Source organism: Trichomycterus rosablanca, chromosome 26 (genome assembly GCF_030014385.1).
Source record: "Trichomycterus rosablanca isolate fTriRos1 chromosome 26, fTriRos1.hap1, whole genome shotgun sequence".
Lineage (NCBI taxonomy): Eukaryota > Metazoa > Chordata > Actinopteri > Siluriformes > Trichomycteridae > Trichomycterus > Trichomycterus rosablanca.
In genome coordinates this window covers 12,892,516-12,918,959 of record NC_086013.1, presented here as the reverse complement: position 1 = coordinate 12,918,959, position 26,444 = coordinate 12,892,516, and the positions used below count along the sequence as shown (strand labels likewise).

General features: G+C 37.2%; 1 protein-coding gene across 1 annotated transcript; it reads left to right on the top strand.

Moving 5' to 3' along the window:
* The first annotated feature begins 1,112 nt into the window (after positions 1 to 1,112).
* Positions 1,113 to 20,071, top strand: abcg4a (ATP-binding cassette, sub-family G (WHITE), member 4a). The gene is made up of 15 exons (XM_062988678.1): positions 1,113 to 1,198; positions 6,202 to 6,439; positions 12,839 to 12,956; positions 13,524 to 13,656; positions 13,772 to 13,822; positions 14,205 to 14,350; positions 15,067 to 15,190; positions 15,728 to 15,842; positions 16,128 to 16,273; positions 17,187 to 17,285; positions 17,456 to 17,624; positions 18,236 to 18,336; positions 18,522 to 18,680; positions 18,795 to 18,913; positions 19,715 to 20,071. The coding sequence occupies exons 2-15, from the start codon at positions 6,211 to 6,213 to the stop codon at positions 19,938 to 19,940; spliced, it is 1,935 nt and encodes a 644-aa protein (XP_062844748.1). The 5' UTR covers positions 1,113 to 1,198; positions 6,202 to 6,210; the 3' UTR covers positions 19,941 to 20,071.
* The last annotated feature ends 6,373 nt before the right edge of the window (positions 20,072 to 26,444 follow it).

Below are 26,444 nucleotides of genomic sequence, written 5' to 3'. Positions count from 1 at the left end.
GAATTGTCTGGCCATATGGATCAGCGACAAGCCTTATGATCAGAACAATACTTTCTCCATTTTATGCTGCAGAAAAGGCTTTCCTGACTGTGTGACTGCCCAGGGTGTATTCCCGGCTTGTGGCAGGTCTTTGCAGGTATGCCGCAGACCCATGATAACCCTGGTCAGGAAAAGTGATTAGCAAATTAAATGAATAAATGTCACATCTTATAGCAGCACAATGATATTGTGGGTAGTTTGGCTCTAACCTAACCTCTGGTCTTAGTGTTAAGTAGTTTTGGTATGTTCTTTCCATGTACACATAAGTTTACACCTACCTACCAAAAGATGCAGAAGGTGTATTCAATAAAAATGCCTTTAATTGTAAGCAAGTAACAACGTGTGTAGTGTTTGGGTGTATTTCTGCCTTACACCCAGTACTGTCTGGTAAGCTCTGAAACCACCACGACCTTGAGCAGGATTGGGCGAGTTAATAAATTACGATTGAAAAGCATTCGTCTTGGACCAAGAGAAACTCGAGATGCCCACCTGTCCCGTGACTGTAGGGTGGCACCGCGCCAATCAGCCCTGATGTTTCTGCAGAGATGTGAGCTGCTAGAAACCACCACCCCACCCCACCCGACCAACACACGCGCGCACTCGCCTGCCTCTTTCCTCCCCGTCTTGTTCACCCCTCCCAACGGGTCTGGGAGGGTATTATTGCCAACCTGTGCTGTAATCTGAGGTCAGCACATCTGAATCTAGAACATCTGGATCTGTGAGGTCTACATCATACCCTCTGTCTATGCCACGACGGATGCTAGAGGATCTGATCGGCTGTTAGACGCCACCGTCGGACTGTTGCGGTACCCATCATGACTGGATGCTGACGCTGGGAACGGAAGTGAACGCGCCTGTGCTCTGTATTACCAAACGGGATTGAAATGACAGCCGACTGTCCCGTAGCGGAATATTACTCTTGATCTGGTGTTTAACCACGATGCATTATGAATTCTGCATAACCGGTATGCATGTTTTGGGCTGTCATGAATGTCAGCTGTAGATGATTCCTAAAGGAGAAGAGCTGGCATCATCTTACTTCGTGCTGCTGAATCTGTCTGATGCATTGGGGCATGTCTGTATGAATCGGATATCTACCTAGGTAAATAAGAGGAATAGCCAGCTGGAGACTAGCCGCTTCATCTCTATTTGACAAAAAGTGAGTTGCACCACACTATTGGTACCTTGATCTGTTCCTGTGTATGCTTGCTTGTGAAGTTGGCTTCAGAATTGTTGGCCATTATAAAGATGTGTAAATCTCACACTGAATAAGTAAGGAATTTGATATGGCTATTAAACATCACTGAGGCTTCTTCTATAATGCTTAATTAGATTAGAGAATCTGATAGCCATCCTCATATGAAATCTCTTCCGATCATTAAATTTCATTCATGTTCTCTTGCAAACTTTCCCTTTTATTTATTTATTAGAATTTATGTCATGTTTTACACACTTTGTTTACATTTATGACAGGGCAGGTAGTCACTTGTTACACAGGATTCATCAGTTCACAAGTTTAATGTCAAACACAGCCATGGACAATTTCGTATCTTCAATTCACCTCACTTGCACGTCTTTGGACTGTGGGAGGAAACCGGAGCTCCCGGAGGAAACCCACGCAGACACTGGGAGGCAACAGTGCTACCCACTGAGCCACCATGCCGCCCCACTTTCCCTTTTCAGTCCACAAAATTTCAATAGTGTTTAGGTCTGGAAACTGAAGTAGCCATTAATTCTGTGCTCAGCTAACCATTTTTTTGTGCAGGTTAGGATCTATATTTTGGATCATTGTCCTGCTGGACAAGATAGATCCAACTACAAACAGTTTTAGCTTCTTGGCAGAGGCATCCAAACTTTAATTGTATTCATGATGCCATTTATAACAACTAGCTGCCAGCTTCTTTGCTGCATGCTACACAGCTGTATAATTAATTTTGTAAATATTAAAGTGTATTCTGATGTTTAGCTATGATTAAATACACTGATCTAAATCTAGTAATATATGTCAAGATCGTTTTGGAAAATATCATTCATTTATATCTGCTAGGCTTATTAGCTGTCAGTCTGTATGCTAGGCACATACATGATCTGCACAGAACTGCGGTTATTATGTTATAACATGCCAAGTTCAACTACTGTTAAATAAATTGTTGGGAATTAAAAGCTGATTTGAGGTTTTTGTAGTGAAATTGCACTTGTGACCTTGAGCTGGACAGAAAGCTGATTGGGCTGGTTGCTAACCTTGGGCTTTCTGGCACTTTCTGGCCACATAGCCAAAGTGCTAACAGTATTGAAAGTGTACTAATTTGACATACTGTTCAGGTTTAGGGAAAGCCAAAACAGTGGCTGTGGTTTGTCTTTTAAACACGTGTGTTGACCTTCTGTTTTACAATGGCAAGAGAACCTGATGATGTTTCTAATTAGCCTGCTAATAAGTTTTTTTAAATTTTGCTCATTTTTAATAAGGAAAAAAGTAAAGATGTTTTTATTATTTTCTTACTGTTTTATTATTGTCTTGGATTTAAGAAATATTACTAAAGTATATCACCAATATATGGTATATCACCATATATAAATATCACCAAAGAATGGCATGCACACGTAAAATTTCTGCAACTGATGTTTTTCTGTGACTGAAACATTGAAATGTACTTTTGGGTTAAAAAAACAATTAGAAATTGTTTTTTATGTTTACTGTGGTTTTCCAACATATAGTGCATCTGAAATATACATATAAAACACAGCTGATTAAATTGATGTTAAATAGTTTCTTTTCTATAATTTCGATTCCTTGTTTAACCCAATTGCTGTGGCTCTGGAGCTATTTCCATTCAAGTGCTGTTTTGCATAGATATTTATGAAACCCTTTAGCCTACACCATGAATTATCCAGAGTGACTTTGTATTTCCCTCAGGAAACATTTCCTCACTGCAGCACAAATAAGCATCTAAGAACACAATTGAAATATAAGTGCAATGTTAGTGTTCGGTTCAGAGTAGCATTCTCAGTTGATGTTTTATGGCAACATGAGACTCAGCTATTTAAAGTTCATTCCACTATATACAGTAGATGCTGTGAGCATTTAGATAAATGAAAACAAGTGTCAGAAAAGAAAACTTCTACAATCATTTCTAAAGAGAACTTTAAATCCAGGTTGACATTTTGGTGGCACCACTGACTCTACAGACACATATGGGGCTGCATCTGTGCAAATGGTACTGGCTCATTACTTTTTAACTAACAAAACATAAATAAAAAGATGTATCAAAAATGTTATGTGATTAGTCCAAAACCTAAAACCAATATGACATCCACTAACATGCAGCCAAGATAATACAAATCTCCTGATTTAGATCTCATTGATGTAAAGAATATTTAGTAATTGCTAGCCCATTAGAGACACCTCAAAACCTTTTGAATTTAAAGACCAAGAGGAACAAATCAGAATTGACCAAGGCTGCTCATTTTCTTTTCCCTATGACCTACCAGTGACAGAGCTGTACTGTAATCTCATGTCCTATCATATTCCTCCACCACCCAGGCTGGTGACTAGATCAGGGAGGGTGCCAGAGGGGATATCTCATAACTGATGCAGTTACAACCTCTGCTGGCTGATTGATGGAGCTTGCACAGAGACAGGTGATAATGTAATCAGGGTGTGTCTCTCCGTTCACAAAGCTGATCTGCATATGAACCCACCTCGTGCAGGTGAAAAGATGCAGTCAGCTACTGCACACATGTTGGAGGGGCGCGTGTTAGTCACGGCTCTCCTCAGTCAGGAAGCGTAATGCAATCAGGAAATTGGATATGACTAGATCGGGAAAAAACTTGGGGGAGAAAATGCAAAAAACTATTTGTTTGTATTAATTAAAACATTTTCATAATTACAAAGTCTAAAGAGATTGTGTGAAAATTTGAGGTGTGGTAAATAACAAAACTAGAAGTGTAGGTTAGTAAGATGATGAACTAGCTGCTTTTGTATTCACTCTAGAAAGAAAGAAGAAGCGATGAGGTAAGTTTTAGCTCAGCAGCATGAGCTGGTTTTGATAGTGTTAAAGCTGAGCCTAAGTGCATTGCTATTGATGCGTAACACTATAACGCATTTGATGCCCCGGCCTCTTCGGCGCGGTCAATACTGTTTTCCCCTTAATGCACATTGGTCTTTTTGCTTTCCCTGTGAGATGGAATCTGTGGCCTGATCCTTCAAGATCCTATCATTATTTGTATGGATGCTTGGGTATAGGATAATTGACCAACGTTTAGTCTGAAAAGTTCGTTTTCAGATCCTGGTTGGGTTCAGCACCATGCTTCTGTTTTCTTGTCACACTTGTGCCCTTTTTAGATCTTTGTATCTGCAGCGCTCTAGTGCGAATGTGTGGGTGTGTGTTTGTCTGAGTGTGGTGGGTATGAGTTCTTGAGAATCAGCGCGATGATGATGTGGGCGTGTAATCAGATCCACAATTTTAACACAACACTTCCGGGGTTGAAAATGCTGCAGTCCCACATGCAGTCGTAGACATCTTCAGCAACTCAGAAAAAATACCAAAACTTAAAGACCTGCCCATGTATCACAATTTAAGTGATGTCAAATAAGAGCTTGAGAGAGTTAGAGTTTCAGAGCCCTTTCTCAAACTGTTGCCAAAGTTGAAAATGGAATTTATTTAGCATTATTAATAAGCAATGGTGTGTCTGAAACACCTAAATAATCGAAATATAATTAATTTAGTATAATTGATTAGCAATGGTGTGCCTGAAACACTCAAAGTCAATAATAAAAAAAAAGGAGTGGCCACATTCTTTTGGCCAAATAGTGTACTTACACAAAAAAAAATTGTTTTTGTTGTTTTTACTCATGATTTGTTAAAAATGTAAAGGCATTTGGTGTACCGAATAAACTGAAAATAAATAAGTGGAGAAACTGGCTGGGTTGTCAATACTGGACGTGATCAGATTGGCAGGAAAAACTGTTCAGCAACATCTGCTTAAAATTTTTATTAATAGTAGTACTGCAGTGCATGAATGCCTCAATGCAAAGAACAACCTTCATTTAAGAGTTCAGTGGTTTAGAGATGTGGTACTAGTGACCTAATGGTCAGATGAGTCATCCTTCACCATATCCACAATAACTGGCAGAGTGCATGTGATATAACTATACAGGTCTGAATATTTCACATTATTACATTAGATAATAACTATATTACACAACAGACCGCAGCTTCTTAACCTGTGGGTAAATTAGCATTGGCAAATTAATTGTTATTTTATGAGACCATAACATGGCACTGTGTGTGTGTGTTTTGAAGAGCATGCAGTTTGAGCATGCTTCCCTCAAGATTTTCGAGTGTGTCTGTGGTAATTAATGCCCATTCAGTTCAGGTCAGACTAGAAGGCTAGGCTTGAAACTGACTTTGAAGTTCATTTCAAATAGGGCTTTGTGCAAGTCAAGCCAGTCTTTATGGTCCCTGCTTGGACCTGGTTGCATCCTATGCCAGGACCATGTTAGAAGTCACCAAGCTCTTCAAACCATTCTACTACTAATGTTTGTCTATGGTTAAGGCATCGATAATGTCTTTATGCCATGCTACACACCTTTGACCAAGTAGTGCACAGTCACCAAAGGTCACTTTAAACTGAAATAATGAGGAACTGGAAAAGCAATACTAATAGCTAACATTTTTAGAAGCTTAAAATGAAGAACTAAAGACAAATAACTGGGAACTAGGAAAGATGACTTGGAAACTGAAAAGGCAGATAACCAATGCTTAAATGCACAGACAGCAGACTAACACAAAGAACTGAGGGCGGGGGACAACTTTTCATGACTGAAAGAATAAAATTTTAGACACTCCTAAAGTGGACCATACTGTTTTTCATCTCGTCTGCCTGCCTTCACTCCCATTATTGGTCACATCTTCATTAATGTTGCAGTTGCACAAGCCAGAGAAGGCTGTGTATGTTAATGTGAGTAGCCGCTATCTACCTTGTTTAATACACCTTATTAATCAGCTAGTTTCTTAGGTTTGCTTGAAGTAAAATTTTAGCTAACTAATGCACCCCAGAGAGGGGGATGGGTACAGAACGTATTAATGATCAGTCAGTTGGTCAGGGTGGAAACACCCAATAATTGAACTTTGCACTTACACATGAACGTGTCTTTTCCAGACTGCTGGTATGGCTGAAAGGTCTTTAGAACAAGGGTCAGTCTCCATCCCGATGGAAGAGACTAAGCGGGCGGGAGGACCCACTTCGGATGCAGCCATGCTGACCCACCTTAAGAAAGTGGAGAACCACATTAAAGATGCACAAAGGTTCTCACACCTGCCTCAACGCTCGGCTGTAGACCTGGAGTTCACCGAGCTCTCCTACACCATACATGAAGGACCCTGCTGGAGGAGAAGAGGTATGGTGGTCTGTATGCATCCCATTTCCTTTGTGTTTTGTTTCAATCCTTGATTGCTAGCTCTTTCCTCAGAGGATGCAAAGAAAAGCAAACAAGGAAAGGAAATGAAGACATTTAGGGAAGAGCAGAGAGTAATACAAGAAATATATAAGGATTTTTTTGCTGTAGTACTTCACACAATACAGGACAATACTATAAAGCTAATAATCCACACAAAATGTACATAATATGCATACAACATTTTCTCAGGGTCCCAACCGTAGTAAACTTGCTTGGGTGGGGTTTGAACAAGTGACCTTCTAAGCGATTTTTTTTTATTTCATCAATACAAAAGAAAAGGATTACCTTGTGAAACCAGCTCACAGACACCAATTCACAAAATGATTTTCTGGAAGAAAAATTGGCTTGTTTTTTACTGCTGGGTTGGGTGATGGAGTTATCAATAAAAAAAGCTTTGTTTACCCCTGCTTTTTCTCACCAGTGTAGACAAAGCCTATTTCTTATGCACTTGCAACATCTGTTGCATACTTAAAACCCTCACTGTTTGCAGGGCTGCAGCCTGACACAGACCTCATCCGACTTTTTTTTATTTGCCAGTAATGGATTTCCTTTAAAAGCTCTGATGTATGGAATAACACACATGCCCCCATTTTTGTCACCTTATAGTCAGTGTTTCACAATTAATGCTGCAACCACCCATAAAACAAAGGAAAGCTAGTACCATATGTACATTTATCCTTTAATTCTTTAGCTGTTAGAAGTCTGAGGAGCCATATTTTCTTACAATGCCACGAATATTCACTTGATAGTTTTTTAAATGCTTAAACTTAACATTTTATATATGCTGCTGCTGATTGGCTGCTGTAAAAAGTAAAAATAAAGTTGAAATTTGCGCAGGACTGCTCTGGACCTGGCACCCAAAGGTGCTGTCAGTCTCCTTATTTAAACATTCCAAGAAATTACAGCTGTTTGACAAAGCACATGTTAAAACTAGTATAAAACAATTATATCATTGTTGTATATCATAGGGTGGTGGGCACCTAGTGACAGAGGTGTAACCCTGCACCTGCCATGTAAGAAGATAAACCCAAAAGCAGGGGAACTTAACCAAGGCAAAAGCCACACAAACTACAGAAAGGACAATAATTAAACAAACAAAATATAACTTATGAGATAAAACCAAAACTGCAGCCCAAAACAGGACAGGAAAGACAGACGAGTGACCACATTGCTGGAGCAGAAACACTGGACTCTTCACAACCCGATCATTGAGAAACTCAGGGAAACAACAAACAGACCCAAGAAAAAACTAAATAGTGCTTGGGTGCAAGTTCGCCAGCTACATGTTTTACAGACTTAAATACCAGAAGGAGCAGATTTGGGAGCTAAGAAAACCAGCAGCAGCTAAACAATCCATAAAGCTGCCACACCCTTCAAGGAAAAACTGAAAAACAAAAGTGTGGTCGTGGCAGCTACAGTACCAGAACGTTAAACAATGATCTAGCGCCCCAAATGCCCATAAAAGCCAAAACATAGACATGTTAGGAGTTTCTCCTCACATAATACCTTGTTATAATCATTGTCTGTGGGAATCATTAAACATCACAGATACAATGAATAGAGATTGGGTTGAGCATTCCTTTAAACTGGGGAACCAGTGTAGGGCTTTTCTGTCTTCCTCCTTCAACATATCAGTTTAAATGTCATGCTGCATCTCTCCGTGTTTTATCTCTTCTCCTTCCACTCTGATCAATTGATCCTCCTTCTTTCTTCCTTCCTTGTCTGATGTATTTCAACAGCTTTCTGCCTTTCATTGCTCTCTCTCCATGTCATGTTGTCTGCCTTCTGCTAGCTGCTGTTTCTTAGCCTTCTGTCATTCAGAATTGCTGGATTACGAATGTTCTATAACTGTCATTAGCATTTTTGGATCCAGGCCTTTCCAAAACCCGTGGCTGTCATTTATTTGTAACACACACACATTACACAGTCATGAATTTGTCACATTCATCAGCTGCTGCTTATACTAAAGTGTGTAACTCAATTGAATCAGACATCAGTTGCTCCGTTTAAAATTGATTCTGATTAATTCACGCAATGGCATTATCTAATTATTTCTCTCCCCTTATTTTATTACACTGAAATAAATTTTTTTGGGACTATTACATTTAAAGTTTAGCTGTATTTCATTAGTACAGGGTGTGAACATAATTTTTTTCAGGTGGAGAATTAGGCACATTTTGGATGTTTGTAAATAATTAATTATTCAGTAAATTCTAATCCCCAATGTATAGAAATGGCACATCTTATTTAAAATAACAGAATCAAGTAATATTTATTTATTTAATTTTCCCAGTCTAGTCACGGCGCCCCCTCCGACTCGCCATACGGAAAGTCACACCATGCCCTCCAGGAATCATCCACCACTCGTGCAGGTGCTTTGGCCAGCCGTCATTGGTCTATTGGTCTAATATGAAACCCCATTGACCTTTCTCCCTCAAGCACGGCCAGTTGTGCCAATTGTTAGACGTTCAGCCAATTTAAAAACACAAATGATATTAAAACTCTAGAGATCTCAAGGGTGGTGGGCTGGCACATAAGAACGCTGAGCCACCCAAGGACCAATTTTCTGAATGTCAAATGCCTCCAGGTCCTTCTGCCATCTCATAAAAACAGACTGGATGGATTTCTGGTACTAAATGACATTAGCTTGCATTTATTACAGTCAGACATAAGTTGAGTGTTAATGTCTGTTTAGTTTATACATTATATACAGGGCAGCACAGTGACTCAGTGGGTAGCACAGTCGCCTCACAGCAAGAAAGTCCTGGGTTCAATTCCAAGGTGGAGCGGTCTGGGTCCTTTGTGTGTGGATGCATGTTCTCCTTATGTATGCATGGGTTTCCTCCGGGTGTTCCGGTTTCTTCCCACAAACCAAATACATGCAATCAGGTTCATTGCAGATATTAAACTGCCCTAGATATGCCTGTGTGTGTTTCTTACCTCTTGCCCAGTAAAGTGGACCAAACGCCACCCTGAATCGGATCAAGTGGATGAATCGGATAAATGAATGAATAAATAAATTATATACAGATAGAGAGATGAGGAGACATAAAGGACAAAAGACAGAACTGATTCTTTCATGAATGCCAGCAGGAAACCAGACTGATGGCGTAGAGTCACATCAGCATGAACTGGATCTTAAATCAGAGTGTTATTTTAACTCATCAGGTGAATCAGAATGCGGGACATTAAACCCACTCTTTGTAATAAGTATGCCACACACGTCGCACAGCTGAATCATCGGCATGCTGCGCACAGAACAGGAAGTTATTAGGGTATACAGCGGGTATATTACTTGGTCTCTCTCTCTCTCTCATTTAATCTCTGTCTCCTTGTCAGTGTTACCCCCACCCGCGGCTCTCCTGTCCTGGCGTGTTTTACAACAAGAAGGTAGATTTAAGAGCCGAGGGCAGAAGATGCACATGCAGAGGGTAATTAACGGAGATGGCACTGCTGGCAAAGGGAGCTGATGTTTAAGTCCTGAATGTCCATTATGTCTCTACTTACAGTGCCTGAAAAGGGGTTCATTACATCATCTTAGTATGAGAATCATTAATGTGAAAAATGAACCGGAGGTGAATACTTTTACAAGACACTGGATGACTCATTTCTTTAGCGTGTGCCATTTTTACCGGCATTGAATTAGAAACATGCTACTAGTTTGTCTCATGAAAGCAATATGAATAGGACTTGCAATCCTTCCCTAATTGATGATTAGGTGTAATTACTAAAATAAAAAAATGCAGTCGTCCTGCCTTCAGGGAGCAGCGTGTTTCCAGGCATCTTTAGCTGATTCGATTCAATTTCCATGATAAAACACACCGATCAAACCAAGCACTTTACATATAGAGCGGTTTAACACATTCACATGTTTTATGTTCTGGTTAAACATGGTTTGGACATAATTTATACTGCCATAACAAAGGGGCAGTTTTGAGAACTAGGAGTCTAATTAGAATGATTTCATCCATCCAGCAGTACTACAGACCATGCATGTAACAGTTCCATCAGTATCTCATGGTCTGTTTTCGTGATTAACTTAGCTTTTCCTAAGATTTGTGACACTGTTTATTTCTGTATGACTCAAGATATTGCAAAAAAAAAAAAATATGTAAAAATGTGTTTTAATGTGTGATTTTCAGTGGTTTATAAATACGCATTCATTACCCTACTGAGGTCACAAGTTTGACTGCAGACTATCTGTAAGCCATCCAGGAGCTGGGGTATGATTGGCCCTGGTCAGTGGGAGAATCTATAGCATTCCTTTCTTTTTTTTATCAATCATGCAATGCTGGCAAATCTCATGCTTATATGAATTCATAAAAAAATTTAGGAAGACGAAGGCTGTGGAAAGTAGTATAATAAAATGTGATATATTGTTGTCATTTTGCTTGCAAAAATATTACATCATCCATTTAATGCATTTTGAATACATATTTATATTTCTTGCCATATTTCCTAGAGGTCTCATGCACCTGTACACTTTGTTCTGGTTGTTTAATAATTATTATCAGTTCAAAGCACAGCTGGCCTCTTTTTTTGTCCTCCTTATATCTATATCGTTCTTTGCTAATTCATACTTTATTATAATTTATTTATGATTCAATAGTGTTTTAGCATTTTGGTTGAATTTTTAACCAATATATATTCATATATATAAATTCATATAAAATATAAATTCATATTATTTAAATATACACAAAAAACATGTGTAAATTTAAAGTGGAAACATTTTTCTATTTTATTTTAAATGGTGAACGTGATTTTTTCCCTGAATCATCCATGGCTTAGCTGCATGCTTCTAATAATTGTAAAAGCATTCCGGCAGTTTTGTGCATTTAGTGCGAAAATGTGTCCCTTGGGTTTTTTAAGGAATGGCTGCATATTATTCTTTTTTGTATCAAAGTGCTCCTGCTTTGAACTTTATCTTTGATTTAATTTATTCTTAATGAGACTAATGCTGAATAATAGTGTCTTGATGATTATTGCTATTACTATTTCTTTTTGTTTTTAGGTAAGTGTGTTTACAAGTAAACATAGTCACTTGTTTGCTACAGATGTAATGAATAGAAATTAGGTTTAAAACCAAAGGAGGGGGTATTTAATGCTAAGGTTGTTACAAAGTTTAAGGTTAGACTAAAGAATTATACAGTGTCATAAGATGTAAACAGTTGCTGTTAATGGCTAGTGAAGGCAGTTTCATCTACATGGAAAGCTGAGAAAGGAAAATCACTCAGTGTTCTAACCACAGTGCTGGGTTGGAGTAAAGTATTGCATTCTTAATGACCATTACAATTTCCTTGTACCTGTCAGTGAGAAAGAAAATGCAGAGGACCTTAAAGGGAAAATTGCTTTTTGCAGACATACATAGGATTATTTGACACTAAATTGTTGAATAATTGCTGCCTCAATGTCTCCTACTTAACTGCCCTTCCTGAAGAAACTTTTCATTCACAAAATACTTGTAGTGTTATTATTCTGAATGTAATGTAAGTGATGTTAGTAAATTTTACTATCTGAGCTACAGTTTAGGTAAAGCGACATGTTATTAAATTACATCTGGGATTTCAATCTTTTCTTTGTGTGTCACTGAATGCTTAGAACACTATGTGTCTTCAAATGTTTATTCATAATTAATTTATATGTTTTTATTGGGTTGTAAGAATGTGGCTCAATTTTTGGCTCTGGTCACTGTCCGTAAGACGTTTCACATGTTCTTTCTATGTTCTGTGTCCATTGTTATTATTATTGTCATTATCATTTAGTGCTGTCAAGTCATTTCTGACTCCTGGTCACCATATGGATGGTGTTTCTCCAAAACATCCTGTCTTCTGTTTAGGTCCTCAGGCTTCATAATGGCTTGTTCATTGTTTCTCTTGTTTTTGTATCCATCCATCCATGTATCCATCTTGTTGCTGGTCATCCTCCTCCTCTTTTACCTTCAACTCTACTTTTTAAATAAATTGGTTCCTCTCATAGTGCTTCCAGAATAAGTGAGGTTCAGTTTGGTTATCTGGGCTTCGAGTGAGAGGTTTGGTTTGATTTGATTGAGGATTTATTTGTTTTTCTTCTCTTAAAAATGTACTCTCAAAAGTCTTCACCCTAAAACAAAGGCATCAATATTCTTCTTGTCCCTCCTTTTTACTGTCCAGCTTTCAGATCTCTAAAGAATGACAAATAAGTCCCTATTCTGGACAGTTTCGATCTTTGGTTTTTGTTTTTTTCAGAAATCCCTGTCATTATAAAAATGCAGAAAGCAGAACTGGTTGCAGTAAGAATGCAGTGAGAACCGGATCAATACATGATCCAATACTGATATGTTATTATACATATTTGCAGGTTGCAAGGCACTTCTCAAGTGTTTATCTGGGAAATTTTGCAGCCAAGAGCTCATCGGGATCATGGGACCTTCTGGAGCTGGAAAGTCTACCCTCATGAATATTCTCGCTGGATACAGGTGAGTGTCTACATATTAACATAGGGGTTCATTTTTTTATTTACTGCCTTCATGTTGTCATTTTACCTGCATTAATCCATTTCACTTGCATTTTGAATACATATTTATATTTCTTGCTGTATTTCCCAGAGGTCTCATGCACCTGTACACTTTGTTCTGACTGTTTAATTATTATTATCAGTTCACAGCACAGCAGGCTTCTCCTTTTGTCCTTCTGGATTATATCTACTGTTCTTGTTTAATTTATGCTTTATTATTATTTATTTATTATTCATTAGCTTTTTAGCATTTTGGTTTAATTTTTACCCTCTTTTCTTGGCAAATTGATCTATTTTTATTATAATGTCCCCTTAAATAGACTTGCAACAGTATTTTATCTTTGTTTATGCATATACAGTATATACATATTCTGTTTATGTATATTTATTAGTACAAAGTCAAAAGACGTGTACATTTAAAGTGGATATGTGTACTGAAAAATAACAAAACTAAAAGGGACTAACTGGTTTCCACTGACTATGTCGTCATGCCTGACCTCAATTTCCACATGACTTCTCTATCTCCCAGGGAGACAGGCATGGAGGGTCAGATCCTGGTAAATGGGCGACCTAGGGACCTCCGCACCTTCAGGAAAATGTCCTGTTACATCATGCAGGATGACATGCTGTTGCCACACCTCACCACACGAGAGGCCATGATGGTGAGAATGTCAGCACACGTTTACATACCAGACATTCGCACTCATTAGGCACAATCACTTTCAGTTCCAGTAATTAGATCCACTTGGTTATAAGATGTATGTTTTTTTTTTTAAGGTTTCAGTCAACCTCAAGCTAAATGACAGCATGGAAAGGAAGAAGGAGCTGGTGAGTCTGTTTAAAATGTGCATATTTTAGATCAATCAGATCAATCAATGACAAAAACACATTGGCATAATGGTGGCAAAGTTATGCCTAATTAAGACAGGATTTAAAAGGTAAGATATGGAAGTTTGGAGTCGTTCATGGCTGGGTAACAGTGGAGAACGTCTAATGACAATGTTTCAAGAGAACACATCATATTGCACAGGCTTAATAAATGCAATTAAATATTCCATAGTTAACTTGCAGGATCACATCAGATCCTTGTTTGCAATCTACCTCACCTGTCAGATCACTGTTAACAATTTTGTACGCAACCCCAATACACAAACCACAACCCCTCTATTTTTATTTCAGGTTGTCGTTAATTAGATTGTGTGTTTGACAGGTAAAGGAAATCCTCACAGCTTTAGGCCTGCAGGAGTGCGCCCACACTCGTACTCACGCCCTCTCTGGAGGTCAGCGCAAACGACTTGCCATTGCTCTTGAGCTGGTCAACAACCCACCAGTCATGTTCTTTGATGAGCCAACCAGGTGCCCTGTACTTCATGTGTTTATTGAAGGAATACTCCAGTCTTTTTAAATGTCATCTCTGTCCAGTGCATTTGTCTGTATGGGCAATTATCATTTAATATTACACTTATTTTACTATCTTCATTAATCACTTCATCTTCTTAAAAGTGGGTCAATAAATAAAACCTGAACATAATGTGGACACTAGGAAAACTTTAAAGATAGAAAGTGACTCTATATAGTGTTTTTTATAAGGGTAAAACATTGCATATTTGTTTAAAAACCTATAATTACTTGATTTATTCACTAATGTGTCTATTTATTTCTAAAACTATATGTTATTTGTATTTTAGCTCTATGGTTGACTATTTACACAATTTTACTAAGTGGTACATGGTGCAGTTTGCGTAATGAGCTACAGCTTTAGTAAACTGAACTCTAATGCCAGACTAAATGTGAGTTCTTACTTTGCATTGTGCATCATCACCTTATCAATGTGCATTTAGCCCTCAGTGTTTGTGTTCCTTCTTCAGCCCATATTGTAAAAATGTGCTGGACAGTGATTATGTTTGAAAGCATGAGAGTATTCCTTTAAGAGAGACTGTATTTAATTAATTGTATTTTACTTCATACATCCAGTTATTACTGTTACATTTATATTGCTCATTATATTAGTACTGGTCTAAAGCTGTGTGTGTGTGTGTGTGCGTGTGTGCGTGTGCGTGAATGCATGTTAGTGGTCTGGATAGCGCATCCTGTTTCCAGGTGGTATCCCTTATGAAGTCTCTTGCTCAGGGAGGAAGAACCATCATCTGTACCATTCACCAGCCCAGCGCTAAACTTTTTGAAAAGTTTGACCAGGTAAACCAGTAGACCAAAAGCAAACCATCAGATTTATGCATTAGATACACCAAAAGCCAAAACATTAAAACCTTACAGCAGTCAAGGGTGGGACATCAGAGACTCTCTCTGATGTGTGCGCAGTCCACCAGTCCCCTCTGATTTTGCGTATAAGTCAGCTTCATGTATGGAGAGCCACGTCCAGACCTGTGTGCTCCTTGACGCAATTGGCATTAGCCAGTTGTGCCTACTAGAGGGCACCCAGCTGACCAGTAGCAGAGCTGAGATTAGAGATTCAAAAGATTAGAGATTAGAGATTCAAACCCCGGAGCTTAGAATCTCTGTGCTGGTGTGCTAGCAGATTATCCTGCTGCGCCATCTGGGTGCCCAAGTGTCCACATTTTAATCCTTGAAAACAAGTAATTTAAATTGCTATTAGTTAATGTGCTAAAATATTCACTTTACTACATTTTCAGATTTTTGTCTTTCATTACGTAATGTTGTGCAGTTTATTCAAATCGAATTTATAACCTGCTCTGTCTGTGCCCTCTGTTACAGCTGTATATTCTGAGTGAGGGACAGTGCATATATAAGGGTACAGTGCCATACCTCATCCCATATCTGAAGAACCTTGGCCTGCACTGCCCAACTTACCACAATCCTGCAGATTTCAGTATGTCCACAGTGTTTTATTGGTTTATTTTGTATCAGTTTATTGATGTATTTAAGCAAAAAGACTTGTTTTGACTGTGGATTCGAATGAATAATTAATGAATGTAGCCTCCTAAAATACAGCAGCAATAGCAACAGTGCCTTGCGGGAATTCCTTCATTTTTTATTTTGCTGTAACTAGCATTTTCTGTGCTGTAATATAAGTATTTCTCACTAGTGTAAATACCTAGTAGAAACTGCAGGACTTTTCTCCTTATCTATGTTGTCTTCTCTTGTTTTTCTGCAGTAATCGAAGTGGCATCAGGGGAGTATGGTGATTTGAATCCAGTGCTGTTTGAGGCAGTGCAGGATGGCTTGTGTTCAGACGAGGGCAAGAAGAACTCTATTGATAGGAATGACCCCACGTCGTCCCGTCCCTCTAAGTGTTACAATGTAAGTGTCGTCAGAAATATTATGTTAAGAGACAGGTCACTGGTTAATGTATGAAACATATGATAGCACTTAATGCTCAGCATTGTTATTGGACTACAGCCAATCTCTAAAACATATTTGAACAGGTAACAAGTATATTGATTTTTGTTTACTGGCCAGTATATAGTTATTGGGTCTGTTAGAAAACCTAGTGAGCTGCCTTGCTGTCTACTGCCTACATAGGAAGCTGCATCAGATGCTCCCTTGTTATTTAGGCAGAATACCGTTTTTAAATTTAAGGTACCTTACTAGGCAGCATTTTAAGGCATCTAAGAATTCACTATGTACTACATGGCATGTAAAATCCAGTATGTTGTTTTCAGTGTAATTCACAAATGCTGCGATGCCTTAATATGAGGGGCATTGGATGGAGTGAGTTTTTCATGATTGATGATCCCAGATGATCCCAAATGATACGTTAGCCAGAGAGGGTCCCAGATACATTGTACCATTTTATTTCTTGCATATGAATTTCAGATTAAAAAAAATAAATATATTTATTCATAGTTATATTATAAGAAAAAAGATATATTTACCTATCTATTATCATTATTATAATAATAACAGTTATAATAATTATTATCATAAAGAGTGCTTGGGTGGTGCAGTGGTAAATTACAGTAGCCCACTACCACTGGAACTCAGGGTTCAAATCCCCAGCGGTGCTATCGGCGGGTTGGGCATCCACATACAGACATGACTGGCTATGTCCTGACTGAGGGTGGGGTTATAGATCGACGTCCTGTTTGGGGTGTGTCACTGCATTACGTTCAGTGATTTCATGAAAATTAAATTAAAAAAAATATTTTTATGAATAATAATTAATAATAGTAATAAAATGAATGCTTTTTGTTTTTACCACTTTTTTGTACAGGATTCAGGACACATTGAGAAACACACGTTTGCTACCAGTACCCTCACACAGTTCTGCATTCTCTTTAAAAGAACATTCATCACTATATGCAGAGACACGGTGAGATTTCTATTATTATTTATAGCAATCATATTAATCATATTATTAAAACAAAAAAGCATTTTAAATTTTATAACAAAACCGTATAAAGTATTTTAATGTTGTTAAATCATGTTTTATTATAATGTTGATTATTTTGTAAATATAAATGTATAATGTTGTGTTTCCAGGTGTTAACCCATTTGAGAGTGATGTCACACTTGTGTATTGGTGTTCTGATTGGACTTCTGTATCTAAATATCGGCAACGATGCCAGCAAAGTATTCAACAACACCGGTTTCCTCTTCTTCTCCATGCTGTTCCTCATGTTTGCTGCGCTTATGCCCACCGTCCTCACATGTAAGTGTGTGTGTGTGTGTGTGTGTGTGTTTTAAGAGCTTTAACAGAGAAGCAGAGTGAACTGTTTTTTTTAGGAATACATGGGTACCTTGTTAAAATACTTGGCTCTCTACCTGTAGGATTACACATGATATCCACTAGGAGGCAGACTGTGGCCAAAACAGCCCTGCTGTTTTCATGTGACATTGATCGTCAAATAACGTCAACTAATAATTGCAACTTAAAAGTATTTCAGCTGTAATTGGGGGTTTGTAAGTGTAAGTCTTGACTATACTGTTGTCGATGCTAATCCAGTTAAATCTGCTCTCTAGATCTATTGGGGTTAAGGTCACCAACATCATGAAACCATGTCTTCATGAACTTTGCTTCATGAACCAGTTATGCTGGAACCAATATGATTTCCCCCCAAATGTTGCCACATAGTTGAAAGCATGTAATTACTTTATTAACATTTTTCGGCCATATAGTGAACATTATATAAAGTGTATATTAAATATTTTTACATCAGCTGTATGTGCCATGTACCAAAGGTCATATAAGCCTTACATTCTCCTACCAAGTGCCCACTTTGGTGATAATACAGCAGTCATTATGTTTTTACTACTTTACAGTTCCTCTGGAGATGTCAGTGTTTATGAGAGAGCATCTGAACTACTGGTACAGTTTAAAGGCGTACTACTTAGCCAAGACGATGGCTGACATTCCATTTCAGGTATGGCAGTAATATTTATTTCTATCAATATTAGGTATTGTGTCAGCATTATAAATTAGAAGATACATTTAATAATCTTTGTATTAGTTGTTACAAGGTAAATCTAATTGTACCCCATCTCTCTCTCTCTCTCTCTCTCTCTCTCTCTCTCTCTCTCTCTCTCACACACACACACACACACACAGATCATCTGTCCCATCATGTACTGTAGTATAGTGTACTGGATGACAGAACAACCTCCAGAAGTTGGCAGGTATCTGCTCTTTATGGCTCTGTCTACCTCCACTGCCCTGGTCGCCCAGTCTCTGGGTCTCCTTATCGGAGCTGCTTCCACCTCCCTACAGGTATAACTATATCTCTGTATATCTTATATATACACACACACACGCAGATACATTTCCACTTTTGGTAGGATTTTCTGAGCTCAACATTTTTCCCTCTCTGCTATCTCTCTGAAGGTGGCTACATTTATAGGTCCAGTCACAGCCATTCCAGTCCTGCTTTTCTCTGGCTTCTTTGTCAACTTCGACACGATCCCCAAATACCTGCAGTGGAGCTCCTATGTGTCTTATGTCAGGTCAGTGAGGGTCACCATAGCGTGCTTAAACATGTACAGCACAAATCAGGATGTTTACAGGTAAATTATGTTTAAATCAAGCATTAAACATGGAATTTTGGATTTGGTGACATGATGGCGACACCCTGTATTCAAACCAAAAACATTGTTTTATTTATTTATTTATTAACTTCTTTACCAATAGGACAAATTGGATTTTTTTTTTACTGATAGGAATATATAGTGGATTAATGCAAATTTTAATTACTTGATATTTTGTAATTTATTTTGTTGTAAAATGGTGTTGAATATGTGTGTATCAAATTATATACAGCAGGTATATAGGGTCATTATCAATAAACTCAGTAAACTGTCATTTTATGCATTTCATGCATTATTAATTCCATGAAGCAACAACACTATTTGATTATTTATGCAAACTAATCAAATATTGAAATGACATAATTAACTTGAAATGAACCTGCTGACCCTGAAGATGGTATTTGTACATTTGGTGACACAGTGTCACAGTGAAAGTATATAATACCTGGAACCTTGGCCCTGTGAAGGTTTCAGGCTGAACCCAAAAATGGACAAAAGTATTATTTGGTGGTTTAGGCTTTACAATGTTAAAAAATGACAACACTACACCCAACAAATGTAAATCATTCAAAAATGTTGTAAAGATCAAAATATTCAATTCATAGTTGATAGCCATGCTGGAATCCAAAATGTTTTAATTTAGCTATACCTTCTCATCAGTCATTATTTTTATCTACACCTTATCTTATAGAGCTCATGCATTTACCCATGCTTTCACAGGTATGGCTTTGAGGGTGTGATCCTTTCAATTTATGGTATGAATCGATCGGACTTGGAGTGCCCGGGCATGGTGTGTAAGTTCCAGAAGCCCGAAGAGGTGCTGCAGCTGCTGGATGTGGAGGATGCAAAGCTCTACGTGGACTTCATAGTTCTAGGGGTTTTCTTCCTGCTCCTCCGACTAGCCACTTACCTAGTGCTGCGATACAAAGTGAAGTCCGAACGTTAGGGCTTGACATCAGCTCATGCGCACTAGTTTATGTTACTGTAATTCTTTTAGTTTGCACATACAAATCGATATGCATTAATTTATGACATGGAGGCAAACCTGTGCAATATAAACTGTCAAATCATAGATCAGTGAACGAAATTTGGGTTTAGCATTTTGCCAGTCATTTTCAAATCCTTAAAAATCACTACTTGAATTTATTTATAAATGGATGTTAAATTGATGAGCAGGTGAAATAGCACAGGTTTATAGCTGCCAGCAAAGAACTTGATTTTCTTTTAAATGCCTGTTTATATGAACGGTAGCTTTTGTTATTAGTTATATTACATACATCTTAACATGATGACCAAACGCTTATTCTGTCTATGAAGCATGATGGATTTTAATGAAGTGGGACATATTCAACAGTACCTGTATCAACTGACAATATCTTACTTGCCCTGTATATTGTGAACTGTCCCAATGTGAATGGCCTTAAGAGGGAGTGCCTGTCAAATAGCCAAAAAATTTCCCTTTACCCACTTTGCCACTTACTCCAGATCCTCATCTTACCATATAGTTAATTATTTATTAATTTTTTTTACCAGTTTAGTCACCATGTTACAAAATTACTACTAGTCTGGTTGGGGGCTAGTTAAAGGAATGGCGTTAATAGATCACTTGGCCAAGGCTCTAACTGCCTCATAACTGCCTCATGTTACTAACAGCTTATCAGATAACTGATATTACAATAGGAAAGACCTATTCCCAACAAAGAGAGCAGGGACTCTCTAGGACTCCCTAGGACTCCCAGCAGTGGACGACTATGGCATAGCCTTGGCTTTAACTTAAGACCTCCTGATGATAGTGAAAAGGCTTTTCGTCAAGCCACTTGAGAGCCATGCAGATAATACTTTCAAATGCTGCAGTAATTCAAGTGCTCGACTTCATGACATCCTTTAACATCACTGCATCGTCTTTGGTCTGGAAATCGTAGCCCGCAAGGAAGGTCGAACCAGCGTATCTACGATTTCAGCACTGTAGTCTTCCTAGAACACATTGATCATTTTCACATCTCATCGTTTTCATCTGTAGCCTGGACACAACATGTGCTCTTGTTGTGAGCCTGATATCATTAAATCCAATCTGCCGAATCAGGAATTCAGTTTCTGGATGGATCATGTGAACGCATTTGTCTATGTTGCATTTTTCATTTCTGAGAAGGACGCTGGCTGAGCTTGTGCTTTTCCTTTTTTCTTTGGTGGACAGATACAGAAATGGATTTCGTATGCAAAATGTGACACGCTGCCTACACGTACAAGACAGGAATGTGAATTTAATGTATGAAACACTGTACAAAAATGTCATTTTTTAAAAGCAAGAACAAGCAAATCAAGCTGTCAGTGGTACCATCATGACCTTACCTTACAATATAAATAATATATACTGAGCTTTTATTTCTGGACAGAAGGAAGGAGTAGACATTGTATTTCTGACCCCTTACTCAGAATTCGGGGCTGATTAAGACTGTTTCCATGCTGTATTAAGTGGAGCTTGTGTAAACTACTCTGTATAAATACTCTGTATTAATTTTGCTGTCAGCTCCACGTCCAATGGAAGCCTTTCAAATTATGTGTCACCAGATACTAAATGCTGGATGGACAGCCGTCTTAAGGCCAACTGTATACTGCTTGATGTACATCGATACATATTTGAGAGCACCTCTCTATACACATGAGTGTAACTGCTTACCCACTGTAGTCAGCCTGCTCAATATTTTAATGCAATGCAAACGTCTTACTTGATAATGGACTCGAGTATGTGCAAACTTTTTTTGATCTTGCTATGTGGTATGTCTCATACTCAATTATAATAACCTGAGTATATTCAAAACAAATGTAGATGTGCAATGCTGACCTCTTTCATTTCTATTTAATTTTATTTTTCTATGAATGTTCTGTGCTGTGCTAGAAATGGATGTGAAAATACAATACGCATGGGGATTCTGGAATCAAAGATGCAGAGTAGGAATTCATGTCGTTCATGGATTATTCTTTTTTCTTAACTAGTTTTCCTCTAGTTTGCTCTAATCTCACTCCTATTGGTGCATCATGCAGTTTTCATAAATTTCATAAAAGATATAAAAAACTAAAGAATATTGCAAATTTGTGCAAATTCACAAGGGAAAAATAGAAACTTCATATCTGTATTAAGATTTGTTGATTTAAGTCGTATTACTGTAAACTGATGATTGCTTTTTAGTACAATCCCATCCTTCTGCAGCCTCACATACAGCTTTTAGGATATTTTCAGAGGGCCACTGTGCAATAAAAGCTGTCTTATTTGTGACTGTATTACAATGGATCAATGAAATCAAAGATTCTCGACTAGGTTCACCGTACGTCAAGCAGTGTTGACTGAAAATGGCTGGGTCACTGTTTTGAGAGAAAAAAAAAAATGGTTTAGTATTAGGATTACTCCATAAATAACTGTCATAACGACTCTGAGGGAAACACATATTCAACCACTTTTGTGTTTGATTTTGAATATACAATACACTATATGGCCAAATCTTGGTGAACAACTGACCATTAGCTTGCTGAACATCCCATTCTAATAAATTGGCATTAGCTGGATCAGAAATTTGGAAGCATATGATTGATTCTACATGCGTGTTAGCAATGGGTGTGGCAAAAACACCTGATTATTAACAAAGGTGTCCACAAAGTTTTGGCCATATGTTGTAGAGAAACCTTTGTGGCTAATAGAAATATAAGTTATGATAAAATCAGGTGCAATTATTATGAGAACATTTTAACTTATTTATTTGCAGCATTAATAACCAAAACTTGATTCATTTCATGTAGCATCCACATATATTAATTGTAATATAGTTGCAATACTTCATATTCACATGAATGTCATAAAAATTGTAAATACATCGTTTTTGTTCATATTTACAGTATAGCTGTAAAATATGTTATGTGTCTAAGTTATACTGGTTATTTGCACTGGAAGTATATTTAACAAAAACAAAAGTGGTCAAAAACATAACAGCAGCCACCCAGCTAATCTTAGAACAGCATTATGAGAATGCTAGGTACCAGATTTAAATGTTTCTAATATGGAACTCAGAACTTGGATATGAGCAATGCAATTATGAAACAATGTACAGCTTTTTTATTATTTACTTGAAATCAGTTGAGATAGTTGTAATTATAGTTCGTTCTGATTGGTCAGACTATTTTACATCACAAAAGAATATATGCATTCTTTATTTTTATTTCATCTGTGGCGTAATAATTGTTTGCTTACACAACCTGCAAATGTAACCTAATGTTTTTTTTATGCAAAAAGCATAATGACACTAAAAGAAAGATTGTACAGTATGTAGAATAAAATGAATTCTATTGTTATGTTGTATCTTTTTGAATGTAATTATTGTTTGGTAACACAACCTGGGCCAACCGAAAAGACCATTGCACATATGATTGTTTGCGCACTCTCATTTTTCTTTTGTGCTTCTGAAATGTAATGTGAAATGTTCTGTCACAAAAAAACAATACATATTGTGTTTCTAATGTTTTATTTGAGAGAAATTCTTTTGTTACATAATTATGGTTTTGTTTTCATTCATCTTTTGTGATGTATTAATAATTTGCTTTCATAACCTGATATGTAGTATAGGCAAATAATAATTGCATCACAGTTGTTTCTTTTGTGATGTCATAATGGTGAGCTGACATAACCTGATTACACAACCTTAGATGATGAATGTGCAAAGCAAATTTACACCACATCTTTTGTGATGTAATACTAGTGTGATCACACACAGAAAGGACCACTGTAGATTATCTGTAATAGTCTGAAATGGTTTCTTTGTTTTATGATGTAATAATGACTTGCTCACATAATCTGTGACACTGGTTCTAACTCTTACACTATCACAAAACTTTGCACACTGCTTCTGTAATTGGTTTAGTACTATGTTGCTAGTTCTGTGCAATGATCCAGTTGTCTGTAAAAGTAAAACATTTAGTGAATTGTACATCATACAGTACTAATATTGTAAAGGTGCCAGTTCACTACCAGTTTACCAACTAATGCCTATTCCGTAGTGTTATTGGATATGGATAGAGTTGGAAGTGATTCCTAATCAGAAATATAGTAAAACAGATAAAAGGAAAGATATGCGTTAAATGTCTATGTGATGTAGAGAGTTGGGTAATACCTGATTCTAATAGCAATAGTATTGTTCTGTGCCTGGTGCGTAATATACCTTCCTCTCCCCTGTATTATGGTATTTTCAGTGGTTGTCAGGCATTTTTTTATGGTAACATTATATTTCAAGTTCCACAGAGTCGTCCTGTGTGTGATTAGCCATGTTTCCAATACCATGTTTAAAACAATAGATGCCAGGGTGCCATCTTCTCTCATAATTATTAATTGCCTATTTAATTTTTATTTCTTGTTTATTCTCTGCAGCGACGCCACATCAGTGCCAGTTGTTTTTTGCAGATGCAGCATGCATGCTATAAATAGTATACAATGTCTTTAAGGTTCATCTTTAAACAAATGATGCTGCTGACTAAAAAAATAGCCAAATTGAACAAAATAAAAAATAAAAAGAAATTATAATTAAACAGAAATAATTTTTTAAGTAAAGAATCATTTGGGTTGGAATGGCTTGCGCAGCTGATTGCACAAACAGCATGCACCGGAGATGGGATTTCTTTCATTTCTTTTCATTGTCTTTATTTAATTTAATTATGTTTGTCTCATTAAAATGCAAGTTATATATACCAAACTCTGTTTAAATGATTATAATAAATGCATTTATATATTATCTACTCCTGTTTGCTGTGTATAAATATTTTGAACATTTTCTGACCCGATGACTGTCTATAAAAGGCATTACATACAGTTAAAAGTCAGAAATTTCCATTCAACTGTAAACAACAAGTATTTCATGGCAGTTATGAAATTTATATTGCAATTAGTGAAACACACTCAAGCGTTTTATAATTATTGGGACACACTTTTCATAAGTTTATTGGGTTTCCAAAAATATGCAGTATTATAATTACCATTAATTTACACATTAAGACTGGTAGTGCATAAAGTTCTATAATGTAATGAACTGTTTGGCATAATCTTTAATTTTGTTATTGATTGAAATTGATTTGAGCTGGTAAAATGTCTGTGCCCATATAAATACGGCTAATTTGATTGCACTAAATGCATTATCATGAAAATGTCTAGTCCTGTATCAATCTCAGAAAGCGGTTCATAAAGTTTCAAGTCAGGAATATAACTTGGACACATTTCAAACAACATTATGTCCTAAGATTAGACTATTTTCCATACATACGAAGTTTATGGAACAGTGGCGTTTTTTTCAAGGTCAAGTAAGCTTCACATTGTCATGGGCTTAGAGGCTGTCATGCTACAGGAAAAACTGTGTTAAAAGCTTGGTGAGGGTGTAAGGGAGAGTTTTGTGCTAGATAAAGCAAAGCTTTTTTTGGTTACAATGACATTAAGTATGTATGAAGAACTTAAAGTGGGGCATTCAAACCCAACAACACTGTATCTACTGTTGAGCATGATGGTGGTGGTAGTATTATACACTGGGGCAGTGGAACTGGTGACATGGAATAATAAAGGTTTAATTAAGGTTCCCTTTAAAGTTTTATTCTTGGATGCAGTTGGGTGTCGCAGCAGTGCAATGATCCAAAGTACAGGTCACAGGTTTGGAATACTAAATCGGGCTTAAATTAGGTTAAATTAAGTTCTACCACCATTCCTGTAGGACCCCACTATTATAAATTGTACTTGTTAAGAGTGCTTTTTATTTTAAAATTGATTTACCATTTAACATTAGACTTCCATCCTGCCACAGTCTGGCTTAATATAAAGGGGGTAATGTGTGTGTGTCACTTAGTAGCTTATAGAAGCTTATTACCTATAAGTGTAAATGTGAATGAGTAGTTGAGTGTGTGATGCCCTGGGATTAATTGGCTCCCCATCCAGTGTGATTCTCAGCCTTCTGCCAAGGAGTTTTGCCAAATGATGCTAAAAATAAAAAAAAGGAATTTATAGATTACTCAAAATCCATTACAAAGACAAAAAATTCTAAAATGTTTATAATGTATTTATAATAATATGACCCATAATATGGCCCTTAAAACTTCACATTCAAAATTCTATTTTAACAGTGTTATTGCTAAGATTTGTTAAGACTTGCTCTAAAAGAGAGACATTTTTATTGAACTGAGTAGTACTGAAGGCTACAGAAAGCAGTGAGACGTGTATTGTTGTGACAGAGTTCCCTAATGCTGATTTATGAATATAAATCCCCACCCCATATATTCCCAACAAGAGGCGGACAAGGACGTGCCCTTGCACCCAGTAAATTACATCAGCTTCTGCTTTTATGTTTTACAACCAATAAAGGAAATAGGGTGAAAAAAAGATATTTTTGTCACAGGGTGGTAAGCTCCTTGTCAAAGAGTAAATTTAATCGTA

What these genes read in the sequence shown, in the direction of transcription:
- abcg4a (XM_062988678.1), top strand. Translation starts at nt 6,211, where the DNA reads ATGGCTGAAAGGTCTTTAGAACAAGGGTCAGTCTCCATCCCGATGGAA. An exon ending in TGGAAAGGAAGAAGGAGCTG is followed by an intron (nt 13,823 to 14,204) that starts GTGAGTCTGTTT and finishes TGTGTTTGACAG; the next exon opens with GTAAAGGAAATCCTCACAGC. An exon ending in GTCCCTCTAAGTGTTACAAT is followed by an intron (nt 16,274 to 17,186) that starts GTAAGTGTCGTC and finishes TTTTTTGTACAG; the next exon opens with GATTCAGGACACATTGAGAA.